The sequence below is a fragment of the Lachnellula hyalina genome (assembly GCF_007821495.1).
Source record: "Lachnellula hyalina strain CBS 185.66 chromosome Unknown contig00063, whole genome shotgun sequence".
Classification (NCBI taxonomy): domain Eukaryota; kingdom Fungi; phylum Ascomycota; class Leotiomycetes; order Helotiales; family Lachnaceae; genus Lachnellula; species Lachnellula hyalina.
In genome coordinates, this window is record NW_022157177.1 from 105,495 (window position 1) to 123,244 (window position 17,750).

General features: G+C 46.6%; 7 protein-coding genes across 7 annotated transcripts; 5 read left to right on the plus strand and 2 right to left on the minus strand.

Moving 5' to 3' along the window:
• Window positions 1–2,198: 2,198 nt before the first annotated feature.
• Window positions 2,199–3,075, plus strand: YHR122W (MIP18 family protein; the record flags this gene model as incomplete). Its single annotated transcript, XM_031149680.1, has 2 exons — window positions 2,199–2,430; window positions 2,696–3,075. The coding sequence occupies 2 exons, from the start codon at window positions 2,199–2,201 to the stop codon at window positions 3,073–3,075; spliced, it is 612 nt and encodes a 203-aa protein (XP_031005506.1).
• A 1,909-nt stretch (window positions 3,076–4,984) lies between these two features.
• Window positions 4,985–8,252, minus strand: cwf10 (Pre-mRNA-splicing factor; the record flags this gene model as incomplete). The annotated part of the gene is made up of 5 exons (XM_031149681.1): window positions 4,985–5,611; window positions 5,680–5,721; window positions 5,827–7,991; window positions 8,045–8,181; window positions 8,233–8,252. 5 exons carry the CDS (start codon window positions 8,250–8,252, stop codon window positions 4,985–4,987), a joined length of 2,991 nt encoding a protein of 996 aa, XP_031005500.1.
• A 489-nt stretch (window positions 8,253–8,741) lies between these two features.
• Window positions 8,742–10,091, plus strand: erg10 (Acetyl-CoA acetyltransferase; the record flags this gene model as incomplete). Its single annotated transcript, XM_031149682.1, has 4 exons — window positions 8,742–8,806; window positions 8,869–8,906; window positions 8,958–9,033; window positions 9,080–10,091. 4 exons carry the CDS (start codon window positions 8,742–8,744, stop codon window positions 10,089–10,091), a joined length of 1,191 nt encoding a protein of 396 aa, XP_031005502.1.
• An 810-nt stretch (window positions 10,092–10,901) lies between these two features.
• Window positions 10,902–14,220, plus strand: KRE33 (RNA cytidine acetyltransferase; the record flags this gene model as incomplete). Its single annotated transcript, XM_031149683.1, has 3 exons — window positions 10,902–10,918; window positions 10,972–11,157; window positions 11,208–14,220. 3 exons carry the CDS (start codon window positions 10,902–10,904, stop codon window positions 14,218–14,220), a joined length of 3,216 nt encoding a protein of 1,071 aa, XP_031005503.1.
• A 369-nt stretch (window positions 14,221–14,589) lies between these two features.
• LHYA1_G004727 (uncharacterized protein) lies at window positions 14,590–15,166 on the plus strand (the record flags this gene model as incomplete). Its single annotated transcript, XM_031149684.1, has 3 exons — window positions 14,590–14,757; window positions 14,815–14,929; window positions 14,976–15,166. The coding sequence occupies 3 exons, from the start codon at window positions 14,590–14,592 to the stop codon at window positions 15,164–15,166; spliced, it is 474 nt and encodes a 157-aa protein (XP_031005501.1).
• Window positions 15,167–15,328: 162 nt separating this feature from the next.
• smg1 (Small nuclear ribonucleoprotein G) lies at window positions 15,329–15,817 on the minus strand (the record flags this gene model as incomplete). The annotated part of the gene is made up of 3 exons (XM_031149685.1): window positions 15,329–15,403; window positions 15,459–15,533; window positions 15,581–15,817. The coding sequence occupies 3 exons, from the start codon at window positions 15,815–15,817 to the stop codon at window positions 15,329–15,331; spliced, it is 387 nt and encodes a 128-aa protein (XP_031005508.1).
• A 201-nt stretch (window positions 15,818–16,018) lies between these two features.
• Window positions 16,019–17,479, plus strand: LHYA1_G004729 (uncharacterized protein; the record flags this gene model as incomplete). The annotated part of the gene is given in 2 exon segments (XM_031149686.1): window positions 16,019–16,118; window positions 16,134–17,479. The coding sequence occupies 2 exon segments, from the start codon at window positions 16,019–16,021 to the stop codon at window positions 17,477–17,479; spliced, it is 1,446 nt and encodes a 481-aa protein (XP_031005507.1).
• Window positions 17,480–17,750: the final 271 nt, after the last annotated feature.

Here is a 17,750-nt window from a genome sequence, read left to right on the forward strand (position 1 = left end):
AGACAAGCCAGGGCAGAAGCCAGTCTCAAATTCTCAATGGTGCGATCCAGGTGCGGGTGCTATAGGGATCGCTATGATCGCTATGCGATGGAGGCTGAAACGCAACAGGAACTGATCGACAATGTCGTATTCGGAGTGGTTATAATATGAAATTCGTATAAGAGAATTACGTATCATGTTGTTGTGGAGTTGGTGACGGACGGGAAGATCTGGGGGTCGTCGCATGTCCTAAACCGTCCACTAAATGCTAGCCGTGCCCGCTGTCAATGCTAACGTAGAAGTACAAGTTAGGTAGATAAATGGTCCAGTCTGGTAATTAACTGGTAGGTAGGTGGGGATTGCCCCGCAATATATGATGTATATTGGGTAAGTACTGTTGTAGTACATTATGCAGAAGTACCTGGCTGAGCTACTGTAGGACTTGCTGTAGAGTATACAGATTAAGTACTTTGCATTAGCTGCAGTTGCTGACGATCTCCCCCATTTAGTCTTTCTGAAATTCTGAATGTCTTCTCTCGAAAGCGTCGGGACGACCATGTTTGAACTCTGTACCAAGTACTCCTCCGTACCTACTGTAGAACAAGATGGCACACAGGCTGGGCTGGGGAACCTCGGCCGTGCTAAACGTCCTAACCGATCTAGCGGCCATCAATTAACGGTTCTTTGCATCATCCACAGTCTACCTACTCTCGTTTGGCTTCTAACCTTACCTAAGGTAGCTTTGGTGTGATGCATTCCGTCCGCCCAGACTCCACTCCACTCCACTCCGCCCAGTCCCATTCCCAGTACCGAGCTGGAAGAGAAGTCAGAATTTCAGAAACCTTTTTATCCAGCCACATGGCTTTAGCTCAATTGCGTTTGCAGCAATGTGTTTTGCTTTGATGTTCTGCCGCTCTCGTCCCCAAAACCCTTGATATGGCATATTCAACCAAATGCCCCTTGAAAATTGACGCACATGCCTACGCATACGCACGTTGTTGCCATGCAAGGCGGCGCATACTCTGAATCCTTTGATGAAATTTCCAGCATCATCCACGCGCGCTTCACGGGCCAGACGGTACTGTACAGGGGCGCTAGCGTGGGAGGGAGAACATTGCCCATTGTTCCATGCATGGTGGACGCCTAGGGCTTTTTATGGAGTATTGCGGCTGCATGCGGCAACTGTACTGTAGTATTGTACCTGAGCTGAATCAAAGATGCATCTTGCATGAATTTTCTGAAATACCTATATACCGACATTATAGTATGTGCAAGGAGGCCAAGAATCGCAATTGTAACCGGCTCCTACTTTCCATATCTGTTTGCAAATGGAAATATATCCGGAACATTCTTTTTAGGCACGGGAGGGCTGTGGGCCTTTATTGCGTATTGCAATCCGTTTGATGCGTCTTGCAACCCGTTTTGATACCGTTGAATGATTGCTGTCCATAGCTAGACAGGGTCTAATGCAGACCGATATGGCCCTGGCTATTCGAGAACATGATGTCCGAGATGAGATGCAAACCTTATCTTGACCTTATAGGCTTATTGTAGTTTTTTATGAGCTAGGAGGCTAAGAGGCAACGCAACAACAGGTCTAGACTTTAGCAAGTTGCCTATTCAAGCCTAGGCTGAGATTCAGCTATAGTGTTTCAAGAAATTATGAAGCATAATTGGGGGAGATGACGACTATCTACATCTACATATGCATGGAATTTGCGCAAGGCAAGTATTCAAGTCATCATATGCTTCAAAGTATGCATCGATCGAGTTGAGCGTCGTTTTGTAAAACTGGAAAAAGGCACAGAATGGGAAGGTATTATTGGGCTGATAGACACTTCCAACCTGCTTCCAATCAAGTCATTGTTTCATAAATCTAAAACTCGTTGATTATTGTGACCGACCAAAGACGATCGAGAACTTACGAATAGGTTTAAATTGTATCTGCACGTGACCAAGGCTGTAGTCTTGCTCTTGCTTTTCTTGCCTTGTCTTATCGATAACCTTACCTTATCGCTATAAGATTTTCTACTTCGAAGTAGTTTGCAAGAACCTTACCCACCAACCCCACCCCTCCTTTGCCACCACAATATTACGGAGGTAGTCTTTCACGAGCCCATATCCGCACTGATCCGCACTGAGCACGTCTTAGAAGTATTGACGCACTGCGACAACCCTGAACCTGCCTTTCCACCCCGGGACACGATTGCTTCTTCAAGATGGGTTCTGTCGCGCTCGACAACGCCAACCCTACAATCTTGAATGTATCTGAACTTCCATCGCATAGACAGCGGCGGAGACAGAATGATGGATCTTCCAACAAGGATGGCATCCGCGACCTCTTGATGAGCAAGCCCAGTTACTCGTTGGACCCGTTTTACATGTCGGACTTCTCAGACACAGACTCGGATGATTCCAGCGTAGAGCCTATTGACGTCCATGAGATATACGGTCAGTCCTAGAGTGTTTATTTCTGGCTTTCAGCCTTCAGATTCCAGACTCTTTGCTTTTCATGCCTTACACCTGCTCGGCAACGAGATTCTTGATATTCTGGTTCAAGTATGGAACTGTTTACGAACTGCGGAGGCTACAGATGTATATATAGATTATTCGTTTCAGCCATGTTTTCTATTTGTACTGTTTTTATTTACTTCTCGAATCTTGCCTCAATCCTCGTCCTAGATGGGGATCCAGCAACTGATGTTTCATCTTGTAGACCTTATCGCCCCCATCTCTGATCCCGAACACCCTCTTTCTCTGGCATCTTTAGGAGTAGTCAAACTCGAAGATGTCCACCTCACTTCGCCTTTAGACCATTCGAATCCCTCTGCTCTTTCACGGGTACTGGTAGAACTCACCCCCACGGTTACGCACTGTTCACTAGCAACTGTCATTGGGCTTGGTGTACGCGTGCGTCTGGAACAGGCTCTACCTCCTAGTTACCGGGTCGAGGTCAAGATTAAGAAGGATACACACAGTCAGGCGGACGATGTCAATAAGCAATTGGCAGACAAAGAACGTGTTGCGGCAGCACTTGAGAACGCGAATCTGATAGGGCTATTGAGGAAGATGATGAAGCCATGTATGGAGGAATGAAACGATTATGTGCATACCCTGAGCCTGTCATGCACGCACGTTCCCTTTGCTGTACATAGCTTGCCGTGATTCACAAAGTCATTTAAATTACCATGCTTCTGGCAGCATGGTGTTCCGAGTTTGTACAGTAAGCGCGCGTATAAACCCCCACAAAATGTCCTCCGTACTATAGAATATTACACGTACAGTATTGGCAATCACGTGTCTGGGAGTTGTGGCATTATTCAACATCCTAGCTCTTACCTTACGGAACTTGTCAAACCCTAGATCCTTGAGGGAGATTGCAGGCGTTCGGTCCCAGCCATCAGGCCATGCGCCTCCATGCGCCCATGTGGACCCTCCCCACCTCCCACCCGGCTTCTTCAAGTCTTCGAGTCGTCTTCGAACGGTCTCGAGCAGCATGCAAGTAAAGTCACAATTCTTGGCATCGTAACTTACCTACTCGAGTATCTATCCTCGCCGTCCTCGCCGTCATCCTCGCCGTCCTAGTTGGCTACATCCGCAGTCTACCCCTGAGACTTTTTATCTCTAAACAAGCAATGATACACGACAGAGCCAATAAAGGCTAAATACACAGTACCCAGAAACCTTACCGTCCATACCAGATCCCAAACCCCTTGAGGCTTGCGCACGGTACCGGCAGACGGCCCATGCCACCCTCCCACGCCCAGAGGTCTGATCTTTCGATCCATCTATTTTCCACATCTCTTCCCAAAACAGTCACCGCATCATTTTTAGGGACCCCTCGGTGATTGAAATTCCAACTCTTTCTTGCTTAAACTCTTACGGAGTACAAGTATGACGCGGCCCCCTCTCCCCAACTTCTAGAATGATAAAAGAGCCAGACACCCCCCCCGTCTATACTGCATCCAATAAGGCATTTCTCCAGCGCATTCGCATTCCAGCGAACCATCGACCGCCAAAAGATAGACACACCGTTACAACTGCAAGGTCCAAGTTACTCTGCCAGGACAAGATATATGGCACTAGAGTACCTACCGGTATAATACTACCTGCTTCACAAGATAAGGATAAAACACAACACGTCAAGTTCGAATTAACCACAGCAAAACCAGCAACTCAACAGTTGAAGTCCCATCCATCCCACATGTAAAACACCAGCCATCAGAGCAGCCAGAAGCAGACCAGCGTCGGTTAGGGAATTAGAGAGAGAGAGAAACGTTACAAGCATGTGATAGGTGGAAAAATGGTGGAATCTATAATTGCGGAACTATAGGTAGACGTAAGTCACATAATTACCGGTAATTCGCATTACGGTCCGTACATTATACACCGGTATGTCGTATAGCAGAAAAAAAAACACCTCATTATTCAGCTTGAGTAAGCTTTGTGCACATGCACACACGCACGGCACGCGGAGTGCAAACGTTAATTTCGGCGACGAATACTGTAATTTATTTAATCTCAAAGGAGTATTGATTGCGGGAAGCACGAGCGCGGTGCCCTCCCAGCCCAGGTTGCTGGGAATTGGCAAATCCTGGAGACGGAGACGTGTGATGGGCTTTGGCTTGGCTGGACTGTGCTGTGCAGTGCTTGCTTGCTTGCAGCTTAGGGTACTGGTACGGGAATACCCGATCAATGCAATCATGCGGCGGGTCGATTAGAAATTGTCCAAATTTCAAAAAGCTTCGTTACTCGTATAAGCCTTGTCTTCATTGCGTAATCATCTTGACCACGAAGGAAGCTTGCAAATAAAGCTCGAATTAACCTTTTTTTATATTTTTTTAAAAAGGGTCTAAGCCTCTGAGGCTTACAATACAGCAGCCTATTCTTATTGTCTCGCTATACTACAGATCTCGTACTCAAAACGCCTTTTGGAGATCTCCAGGAATTGAGATCATGCCGTTAACTCCTCCAAATAATGGATTGCTCTATTCATATGCTTTGTTCATCCATCTAACAAACCACTTTCCTTCAAACTGGCGAACAGTTCTGGCTCGAGGAATTTCGCAACGCTGACATCCTCGCTCAAGCCCTTTCTCCTCCTAGTCTTCAAAACAAAGTCCCTTGCCGTAGCCTGGGCACTGGCCGGTTCTAGTGGCCGCAGTATAACATCTTTATCGAGGGGATCTCCAGGTACAATGCTCCATCGATCGAACACCAGGCTGAGGGTTGCCTGACCCTGGGTATGAATTCGCAAGTCGGTTTCGAATCCAAAAGAGTCAATAACCGGTATAAGCCCACTGACACGGTACAATGGTGTGCCGGCAATTGGACCGTCGGATAAGACGTGACCTCTTCGCTTGGCCAAGACAGTATATAGTGTTGTGACCGAGTCGGCAGGTCCCGTCATGGAGCAGGAGTAAACAGGTTCCATCAAACGTGGGGACGCCATGAGGAACGATGAATAACAAGCGCGTCGGGATGTGGGGATGATCTGGCCGCCGCCCCGGAAAATCGCTTCAGGAGCCAATGTAACGTCCATTATTTTGAACTTGCTGTTGCGGATAGCTACAAGGATGGTTAACATTCGGACCGGTATCAACCAATGAGACGAAAGCGGGAAGGGAAGGAACTACGCTTTTGTTCTCGTGTCATGTTCGACATCGACGATGTGAGAGAGTGGGGTATCTGGTAACTTACGCTCTTCACACAAGGGGCCTTCTCTGGTTGCCCAACTAAAACCTTGACGAATTGTGTCTCTGACACTCATTAGGAGATGTCTATCTACCTGTTGGGTGTCAGCATAAAAGGACCGATTGTACGTAATGCAGCATGGGGAAAACTCACTTCAGATGGCAGAGTGTCGTTTTGAAGAATATTCGGTCCCAAGTCGTCGGGACCAAAGGCCCAAATGCTTCTGGAAGCCAATAGATCCCACCCGTAATGTTCTTCGAAAAACTTGCCAATGACTCGATTCGGGCTTTTAATGCTGATTTTTCCACTTTCAATGTCTTCCGCAATCCCCTGGTCCAAAGGCTCCGCAACCATAGTAATCTTGTTCTTCTTATTCGGCGTTTGAGCATAGCATTTTATAGCCGAGGTCTCGACAACCGTTTCGCAGAACCGTGTGACGGCATCCGATACTTTGATCTCCATCTCGGCGTATAGCCGACGCAAGTCATGCAGAACGCAATCCATGTATAGCTCTCCCGTCCCGAGAATGACGTGTTCCCCGGATTCTTCGACTTTAGTGGTTATCAGGGGGTAGCTCTTGTTGATTTTGCGTAGGCCATCCAACATCTTTGGAAGTTCTGAGGGGTTGATTGGTTCGACCGCAACTTTGAAGACCGACTCGGTGAAATGCGTAATAGGTTTGAAGATGTACGCATCTTCTTCATCAGGCAGAATAGGTGGTACTAACGTTGCTGACTTGACAATGGAATTGTCAACTCCCCCCAAAAGAACCCAGTTACCCGCAGGAACACCGTCCGTAGGGATATTGTAACGGGATTCAGCAATCCACACGTCAGAGATAGTTGCAAGACTCATATCTTCCTCGTCATCGATGGAATAGCCTTCGCCGAGAACTCGCACCTGAGTTCCTGGTCGAGCAGTACCGCTCATTACTCGTCCGAAAGAGTTGAATCCAGTGGCATCACTGGTGTTAAATAGTTTCGAGATCTGGATAATCAGAGGTCCGTCTTGATCGCACTTTTCAATTGCCTTGGCCACGCTTGTATCAAGGGGCCCGGTGTAGTAACGTTCGAGTTTAGCCTTAGCAGAGTCAACAGGTGATGGGATGTGTTCCACAACCATGTCAACGAATCCATTAGAAGGCCCGAAAAATTGTTCGCAGACCAGCTTCAAGAGAACCTTGGCGTCTGTCTTGAATTGAGTTGGCTTGAGAGTTATACCCAGAGTTGCAAGAGTCTCCTTTAAGTCCTCGGGGCTCTCACTAATTGTATGTGAATACAATTTGTAGATCGGCTCTAGTACAAAGTGTACAAATGCGCGCTTAGAATGCTCCTCAATGCCTTTCCGCGTGAACGATCGTTTCCTGGGGTTGAAGAACACATCACCCCACAGACGTCGCGCAAATTCATGAGCATTGATTCCAGGGGTTCCTTTCTTCGTTGGAGGATAGCTGTCTGCGTACATCTTGGCAAACGATTGCAGAGTAAAACACCAGCCCATAATGCTGCTTGCAAAGAGAACGTTGCCTTTTTCGGGGCTGAGCCGCCTCTTCTCGCCTTGTCCCGGAAGGACACTTTCAATCACTGTGTTAACTTCTTCAACAACATGCTTGAGCTTGAAATAGGCATCGGAGGGAGGAAGCTTGAGTTCCAGAATCAATCGATCCATTTTGTTTACCACAAGGGTAAGGGGTAGACCTTCCAGTACTGCGTGCTTGATTATTTGTTCCGTATTGACTTGGACACCTTCCACGACATCAACAACGAGCACAACACCGTCCACCAGTCGAAGTGATGATGCGACCTCATCAACAAAATTGACGTGGCCAGGGGTGTCGAGTATATTGACCAAATGCGACTTTCCATGTGTACTTTGGAGGACCAAACTCATTGGGGCGGATTTTATCGACAATCCTCGCTCCCGCTCTTGAATGTGAACATCCGTATATCGCAACTGGTCGTCCCTCTTCCTGCCCGTCCTCTTCTCAAGTCGATTGGTAATATCGTGAGTTTCCAGTACCAACATATCCATTAATGCTGTCTTGCCATGATGAAGATGACCTGCAAACGCAATATTCCTGATCTGATCGGGGAAATTCATAAGGTCCATCATGAAACTCCGGTCGAAGTGTACTGGTGGGAGGTCTGCTTCTTGAATCGTAAACTTCTTCTGCTCGACGGGTGCGATGATAGGTTGTGATAAAGGCTGCGCATCTTCTTCCTGTACCATAGTTTCAACATCTTCTCCATATACCTGCTGCGCCGTCGGATAGTACTGCTTGTCCTCGTGAAGGACTTCAGCGTTGGAGGGTCCTTCATCTATAAACCGACTTGTTAGTAATGCCAAACCAGCCGGGGCTCCATCCACATACCATCGATCTCCATAAGCTCCTGGCCAGTAGTCTCGGGAGCTTCTTCTGGGTATTCATCGTAGACATAGGCCCCCGCATCGATACCATGTTGGCTGTCGTCCTCTGATTCTTCAGCTTCACCGATGAAGTTACCAAATCTAGACAGGATTAGCACTGGATTAGTTTAGAGCAATCGGGGGGATCTTTACTCATCATAAAGATCATCCATGGTGGGCAAATAGTTTGAGAGAGTCTTTATAGAGTATGGTGGAAAATGCGACTCTGCTCACGATTATCAACTATCGCGACGGAAAGCTTCAAAAAAGTTCGCGAAGCTCTAGGCGGATAGTCACGTGCTACTCGATTTCAGCCCCGCACCCACAGCCTCGCTATGTACCTAGGTATTTAACACTGTTTATATGAGCTTCTATAGCAAAACCTGCGTAATTAGTTGAATGGATTACATGGTTCGTGTTGAACCTGGAAAATGCCAAACCTGATATCGGTCTCCGGTCGTTTCTCAAATAGGAAACGCCGAACGAGGGTCTTTTGTGTTCCTGAACTAAAAAGGAGGGGCGGTGTACGGAGCAAAACGTTGAGCTTCAATCAAAGGATCTGGTAGATTACTAAACTCCCCGATCTTAACTCTCAGCGTCCTTCTTTCCATTCTCAGAATATAAAAGTTCAAGAAATCATAATCTTGCCCCCTACATTCACTATGGCATCCGTCCCCCCCGTCTACATTGTCTCTGCCGTGCGAACGCCGGTCGGATCCTTCCTGGGGTGAGTTATTTTCTGCCAAGCTAATGGAGGGGAAATATTGACAACAACAGTTCCCTCTCAAGTTTGAGCGCAACTCAATTGGGTGGTCTTGCTATCAAGGGTATGTTGCCACATGCTCCTAATCAATCCGACTGACTGACGAAACTCGTAGCTGCTGTGGAACGAGTCCCTGAAATCAAGCCCGAGCAGGTTGATGAGGTCTTCTTTGGCAATGTCTTGTCTGCAAAGTAAGGACTATTCCTTGTCCATATAACCTCATGCTGACTAGAATAGCCTGGGACAAAATCCCGCCCGTCAGGCCGCACTTGCTGGAGGTCTACCAGAAGCCACTATTGCTACCACAGTCAACAAAGTATGCGCCTCGGGACTCAAAGCAATCATCCTCGGAGCTCAGACTATCATGACTGGTAATGCCGAGATTGTCGTTGCCGGAGGTGCAGAATCTATGTCCAACGTTCCTCATTACCTTCCCACCCTTCGAACTGGAGCGAAATACGGCGATCAAACAATAGTCGATGGTGTTTTGAAGGATGGCTTGACTGATTCTTATGGCAAGAAGGAGCATATGGGTCTGGCAGGAGAAGAATGTGCTCAAGAGCACAGCATAACGAGGGAACAACAAGATGAATACGCCATCAAATCATACCAGAAAGCTCAAGCAGCTACCGAGGCCGGTTTATTCAAGACCGAGATCGTTCCAGTTGAAGTCAGCGGAGGCCGAGGCAAGCCAAATGTCAAGGTTGAGAAAGATGATGAAGTGAAGAACTTGAACATCGACAAGCTCAAGGCTATGCGACCAGCTTTCCAGCCTAACGGCGGTACTGTCACTGCACCAAATGCTGCTCCTATCAACGATGGTGCCTCTGCATTAGTTCTTGTTTCAGAGGCCAAGTTGAAGGAACTTGGTCTTAAGCCCTTGGCCAAGATCCTCGGATGGGGAGATGCTGCACAAAAGCCCAGCAAGTTTACCACTGCTCCAGCATTAGCCATCCCTAAAGCTATGAAGCACGCGAAGATCGACGCATCAAGCGTTGATTACTATGAGATCAATGAGGCTTTCTCTGTCGTTGCACTTGCAAATATGAAACTCCTTGGTTTAGATGAAGCAAAGGTCAATGTTCATGGAGGATCTGTTGCTATTGGACACCCTCTTGGCTGCTCAGGAGCAAGAATTGTCACTACTTTGATCAATGTTCTACGCGAGAAGAACGGCAAGATTGGTGTTGCTGGAATCTGCAATGGTGGTGGTGGAGCCTCTGCTTTGGTAATTGAATCTTTGCAGTAGATCATCGGCCTCAGCACTTTTTGGCTTTTAGAAGAATTCCGTAAAAATATGAAGCAGCTATGGATACCATTGGGGACTCAACTTCTCGCAATGTGAAAAAAAATAGAGTAACTTGAAAACTGCATCAGGTCGATAATGGTAGACTCGATATGATAGGTTTCTTGTGCCAGATCCTCTTAATTCCGGTCCTCTTGAAATATCAATTTAAAAGCCTCCTTGGTCTTAATTTGAATACATGCGCCATGAAGTAAATATTTACCAAAAGGGAAATTCCCGGACTATCAGCCTTGTATGTGCGATCAGCCTCGCCTTATCGGATGCCAGTGAAATTTTAATCGTCTGGTTGGACTAAATGGCCTAGCACGCCTTACTAGCTCTTCGTATCTACACTCAGGTCTGGTGCACCGATAATCCAGTTTTGCATCGATAATTTAGCTTTTCTTTTGCATAGTAATTAAAAGCGGGTCTGCATTATATCTTCCCAGCTTCACATTTAAAATTGAATCCGTCTGATCCCAATAAATTATGATATAGGAATAAATTCTACAGGAGAAGAACATATTTTTTAGATTTTTATATAGTGTTATATAAAATAAACTGAATTATCCGGGCACCAGACCTGAGTGGTAACGAAGGGTCTGGTGGGGCGTGCTAAGCCCATTTAGTTCCCACTAGACGATTAGCTATCAAATTGCGGGAAGAACAAAAAAAGTCAAGACGGCAGCACCGCTCTTCAACCGACTTGCCTTGTGTATACATTATGTTAATGTCGCCCTCGAGAGGATTTTAGACTGTCTGACAAAAGTAAAGATGGTCCAAAAGGCATTGTACATCCCCCGCAACTCCCATAAGAACCATTCAAAATATTAATCTAGTTTAGGGATTCGCGCATCGCTGCGCTGATTCACAATGGCATTCAAGAGAAGAAGAGAAGCTTTATCATAGTGGTAGGAGACCGGGCGAAGGATGCTATTGTGTATCTTCATCACATCAAGTCAACAAAGGACATGAAGCAGAATAAATCGGTTCTATGGGCCTACAAGAATAAGCTGCTTGGGTTTACGAGGTGAGAAACGATGGCAGATATATATGCTAAAGCTAATTTGTGCTACAAAGTCACCGAAAGAAGCGCGAGAACAAGATCAAGAAGGATATAAAACGTGGCATACGAGAAGCAAATACCGAGGACCCTTTCGAGCTCTTCGTTTCTCTGCACGACATTCGATATGTATACTACAAGGAGACGGAAAAGATTCTGGGGAATACATACGGAATGTGCATATTACAGGACTTCGAAGCCATTACTCCAAACCTACTTGCCAGAACAATTGAAACGGTCGAAGGAGGTGGTCTTGTTGTGTTGCTCCTGAAAGGCATGAACAGCTTGAAGCAGTTATACACTTTGTCTATGGACGTCCACTCGAGATACCGAACAGAAGCTCACGATGATGTCACTGCAAGATTTAACGAGCGCTTTATCCTATCCCTTGGCAAGTGCGAATCATGTCTGGTCATAGATGATGAGATGAATGTATTGCCAATTTCTGGAGGAAAGAATGTTACCGCACTTCCTCCTCCAGATCGCGATGAACCGAAGTCTGAGGCACAGGAAGAACTAGACAATATGAAGGAAGCACTAGAGGACACACAACCAGTTGGATCATTAGTCACTTTAGCGAAGACTGTCGACCAAGCAAAAGCTTTACTCACTTTTGTGGATGCTATTGCCGAGAAGACTTTAAGGAGTACGGTCACACTGACAGCAGCTCGTGGCCGGGGAAAATCTGCTGCTTTGGGTGTGGCTGTAGCTGCAGCAGTAGCTCACGGGTACAGCAATATCTTCATCACATCGCCAAGTCCAGAGAATCTGAAGACCCTGTTTGAGTTTATCTTCAAGGGTTTTGATGCTCTGAATTACATGGACCACGTGGATTATTCTATCATTCAGTCTACCAATCCTGATTTCAACAAGGCAATTGTGCGGGTCAATATCCATCGCCAACATAGGCAGACCATTCAGTATATTAGACCCCAAGATGCACATGTCTTAGGACAGGCCGAACTTCTGGTTATAGATGAGGCGGCTGCAATCCCTTTACCTCTTGTCAGAAAGCTGATGGGCCCTTATCTGGTGTTTATGGCTTCCACAATCAATGGATACGAAGGTACAGGAAGATCACTATCCCTCAAGTTGATCAAACAACTGCGGGAGCAATCTAGAGGAACCTCCAAACCCAACGGGGCTGGCGATGCCAACGTTGATCGAGCCACTGGGAAAGCCTCCAAAACCGACGACAGCTTTTCAGGAGGTCGTTCTCTGCGGGAAATTACACTCTCAGAACCGATTCGATATGCGAAGGGTGATGGTGTAGAGAAATGGCTGAACACAGTACTCTGTTTAGATGCCACTCTCCCGCGGTCAAGACTGAATACTCTTCAAGGCTGCCCCGATCCATCCCAATGTCAGTTACTCAACGTCAACCGCGACACTCTCTTCTCATTTCACGAAGTATCGGAAAAATTCCTCCAGCAAATGATTGCACTTTATGTAGCAAGTCATTACAAGAACACCCCCGATGATCTACAATTGATGAGTGATGCTCCTGCGCATCAGCTTTTTGTGCTCGTACCACCAATCCCTGAAGACAGCAAGCACTTGCCCGAACCGTTATGTGTGATTCAAGTTGCGCTTGAAGGTAAAATCAGCAAAGCGAGCGTACTGAACAGCTTGAGCAGGGGAAAGAGGGCGGCTGGTGATCTTATTCCTTGGATTGTCAGTCAGCAGTTCCAGGATGAAGATTTTGCTGGACTCTCTGGTGCTCGTGTTGTGCGCATAGCAACAAACCCCGATTACATCTCAATGGGTTACGGAAGCAAGGCTCTCGAGCTATTGAACGATTTCTACGAGGGCAAATTCGCCGACCTTTCAGAAGATTCCAATGGCTCTGGTCAAGAAACGATTACTCGGGTCACAGATGCTGAACTTGCGAACGCCTCTCTTCTTGACGATGATATCAAGGTTAGAGATATTCGAAAGATGCCACCTCTGTTTTCAAAGCTTTCAGAACGTCGCCCAGAACACCTAGATTACGTTGGTGTCAGTTATGGTCTCACGAAGCCACTACACAAATTTTGGAAACGAGCCTCCTTCTCTCCAGTGTACCTCAGACAAACTCCAAATGAGCTGACTGGTGAACACACATGCGTAATGATCCGTCCACTTGATAACAGCGACGACAAGTCATGGCTTGGGGCTTTCTCTCGAGACTTCCATCGCCGATTCTTGTCTCTACTCTCGTACCAGTTCCGCGAATTCCCACCCGGTCTTGCCCTCAGTATCGATGAGTCTGCGAACATGGGAGCAAGACTTGACACAGAACATCAACCACAGCCTCTCACTAAAGTCGAGCTTGACGCTTTACTCTCTCCCTTTGACCTCAAACGACTAGAGTCATATGCAAATAACATGCTTGACTACCACGTTGTGCTAGATCTTGTCCCAAAACTAGCCAATCTTTACTTCACTGGGCGACTGAAACCAGACATCAAACTCACTGCGATCCAGCAGTCTATTCTCCTAGCCGTTGGATTGCAGTGCACAGATCTATCTGCAGTTGAGGTTGAGGGAATTTCGCTTGAAAATTCACAATTACTTGCTATGTTCATCAAGATCATGCGCAAGATGAGCTCGCACTTTGCCGCTCTCGTATCCGGTGCGATCGAAGCAGAGATGCCACGACGAGACATCGGTGTCAGCAGGGAAGACGCAAGCGGTGCTCACGATGATGAAGTGGTCGACACCCAATTCATGCCTCTAGAAAGAGACTTGGAAGACGAGCTTGAGGAGGGTGGTGATGAAGCATTGAAAGGATTGAGAGAGAAGCAAAGAGAGCTGATTGATTCTCTGCCTTTGGACCAGTATGAAATCGAGGAAGGGGCGCCAGGCTGGGCAGCTGCAGAGAAACAAGTCCTTACAGCTACCAAGGGGGGGCAAAAGAATCCGGTAGTCAGTGTAAAGAGTAGTAAGTCAAAGAGGAAGGCGGATGAGACGGCGGCGGAGATTTATGCAAAGGAGATGGGAGAAAAGTCGACTAAAAAGGCGAAGAAATCTAAAAAGGGGCGTTCATAGGGTAAACAATATCAATGTCGGGGTCTTAAAATGCATGAAACTTCACCAAATTTAATTATTAGTGCTGTGTGGGTAGATTTTGTAAATTGTATATACTGAACCTTTTGAGCTTAAAGAGCCAATCAAAAGGCTTGCATGACATGCTAGTATGTCGCAAGATTGTATCCAGCTCGAGTGGCTTGAGAAGACTCAAGGAATGACTCAAAACTTCATTCAGCAATACTTTAATCCACAAATGGTGTTTTGATCAGAACCATATACTTCAACTTTCAGCCGCTCACACCTTTGCCTACAAGACGAAAATTCTGCTAGCTATTTTAGCAACTGAGTTCCCAATTCCGATCTATTCTTCGGAGATATACAACTATCATGACAGAGGCACAAACAACAGATCAATGGTGGGCAGCATTCCCTGCACCTCGAGCGAAATGCGCGGAAGTCAGTGCAGATGAGGTTATGAAGATGTTTGATGATATGGATATCAAACCAGAACCTGCAGAATTTCTACTTGTAGATGTGAGAAGGACTGATTGGGAGGTACAATTCCCAACCCTGCATACAAATCAAAGCACATTTAACTAATTCGTTATAAAGGGCGGAACCATCAAGACTTCTCTTAATCTCCCAGCCCAGAGTTTCTACCAGACTCGCAAGACATTGCTGGATCTTTGTGATAGGGCGGGGATCAAGCAGTTGATTTTCTACTGTGGTACGTAACTTTTCCAAACCTAAAAATAGCATCTCATCATGGACAGGCTCTTCAAATGGACGAGGTCCTCGTTGTGCCAATTGGATGCAAGACTACATCGATGACATCTCCAAATTCGGTCGCAAGACACCTCTCAAAGTTTTGGTCCTGAAGGGTGGAATCAAAGGTTGGGTTAAAGACTTCGAGGGCTCAATGATGGATGGATATGAAGAAAAATATTGGGAGCAGTTCAAGTAGCGGTTGTGATGGAGACGGATATAAATTTCCCATTTGCTTTTCCATGCGAGATGGTATTTGCTGCCTAGAAACGCCTTGATTTCCACAAACATCCAGAAGCAACTTTTGGAACCTTGCCTTCCATCTCTCAGTGATCATTTGCGCCTTATGTGTGTACCGAGTTCATCCTCTGTCTTCTCTGCCACCGCCTATTCTCTCCAATGCCTCGAGCATAACGACTGAGTTTCCTCGAATGACCTATTGCAGTATTAGCTTATAAATTCCAATTACCCTAAAGTCGAAGACAACTAACCACCATGCCCAATCTGACCTTCTCTCCACCATCCTTCTCCTCAACCGCATCATCCAGCACAATATTTAGGAAAACCTACTCCTAATTAGCACCCCTCCAAGCTCTCGGGGCAGGAAAAAAACATCATATCCTCTCAAGACCCCAATAACCTTCCGGCTTCCATTCAACTGCACAAACAACCTTTTGTCGAGGTACTGCAGGCGTGGGTCAGTCCATTTATCTTTCTGTTTGGACTTACCGTCGCGGTCTTCGAGGCTGGGTTGCTGTCGCATGCTTCCATTCCCGCGATTTTGGCGACGGTTGTAGGGGTGGAATGGAGCTTTACGTACCTTCTTTAGCTCTGGCTGAGCTTGAGGCATCTTGACTGGATTTTTTTGGAGGTTTCGGCGAGTGGGTGGAGGGGGAGCTGAGCTGTAGTGGGATCTTTTGGGAATCTTGCGCGCTAGGTTGAGTCACGTGCTGATATGATTGTCGCAGCAGGAATTTGTTCTAGTCTTCTTTACTTCTCAGCTTCTGAGAGAAGGGATCCCTCATTTGTGATCTCGGCGCTATCAATAAAGATGAAGTCTGCATTTGGATCAAAGCGGAAAGCCCGGAAAATCCAGGTGGATGAAGAGGAAGACGGGGAGGCAAGTGGAAGTCAGGCAACTGAAAATACTGGTAAGTCTCCTGAAGATACAGCTACGAACCTGGCTGATAGTGAAAAGCCAGCTGACGGAGTAATTATAGCCCCTACCGAATCTTCTACCCCCTCGAATCCAGTCAAGAAAGGCTTCAAGAAATCCTCGTTGCGACAGAGCATTGCGTTTGACGATCTACAACAAGACGAGAACGAGGGAGACAAGGCACCGGTGAACAAACCTACCATAGGGCGATCAAGCTCACTGATCAAGAAGAAAAAGAAGGCAGCGTCCTCGCGGCTTTCTTTTGGGCCAGGCGAGATCATTTCTGGAGATGCTGCGGAAGCGCTGGAAGACGACGAGACGTTCACGCCTAAGAAGCCAACATTGGGGCGCAGGGTTATCGAGGGCAATGCATTCCGGAAGAGTCTACCAATACCCATACGAAATAATGAAGATGACGAGGAACGGCCAACTTATAGCAAGGATTACTTAAATGAGCTGAAGAGTTCTACACCTACTACTCCGAAAGATTTACAGGCAATACAAGCTACTGCTGAGGATGAAGAGGGTCTGGATGCGTCAGAGCTGGACGGAGCTATGGTTGTGGAGACTTCTGGGCCTGCACATATACCAACGGAAGCCGAAATTAGAGAAAAGAAGGAGCGAAGGGCACGGTTAGCTCACGAGAAAGACTTTATATCATTTAACGACGACGATGGAGATGATCAACGGCAGCTCTCACTTTTACCACGGAAGAAGGAGAAAGAAACTCGATTGGTGAGGGAAGATGAGGATCTAGGTGAAGGTTTCGAAGAGTTCGTGGATGATGGACGGATCTCACTGGGCAAAAAGCAAGAAAGAGAGGCTAGGAAGCGTCAACGCAAAGAGATGGCTGATATGATCAAACTAGCGGAGAATAACTCGGATGATGATTCAGACGACTCCGAAGCTGAGCGAAGAGCAGAGTATGAAGCTGCTCAAACACGTGCAGGCATGGATGGTCTTCACAAGCACGATGATGATGCAGAAGCTGTCGCCACTACTCAAGTCCCGTCTAAGATCACTCCTTTACCAGCTTTATCCGAATGTTTAGAGATATTACAAGCAACTTTGAGCACCATGCAGCAGGAATTGGCGCAGAAGCATAAGAAAGTGGCGGATTTGGAGAAGGAGAAACTTGAGATTGTTGCAAGGGAAGGGGAAGTTCAAGACTTGTTAAAGCAGTCTGGGGAGAGATTTGCAGCGTTGAAAGCAGACTCTAATGGCGCTGTTGCCAATCCACAAGAGTTGGTCGATGGTGTACAAAATGGCATGATGCCAGGCCTGGTCGCAGATAGGGGATTGGAGAGTTTTGGCAACACTCCGACTATTAGACCAGGTGTTGAGGATGTGGGTTAGATTATAGATAATAGGGCCATATTTCCAGACAGTTTGAGTTCGACCTGGACTCAGAATACTTTATATTTATCATCTGTCGTCCTTAGCAGCGTGATGTTTCTGCTCTTGTTCTCGTATAAAACGTAGTTGACCCTTGATGATCAAAGCATTTCCAAAGAGGAATCTATAGTCTGTAGATTCGTATATCATTATAAATTCCACTTCTACCTCAGGCGCAAATAAATCTATACTACTAACCAGATTACCAAGAAATTGCAGGTGCAAAGGCGTG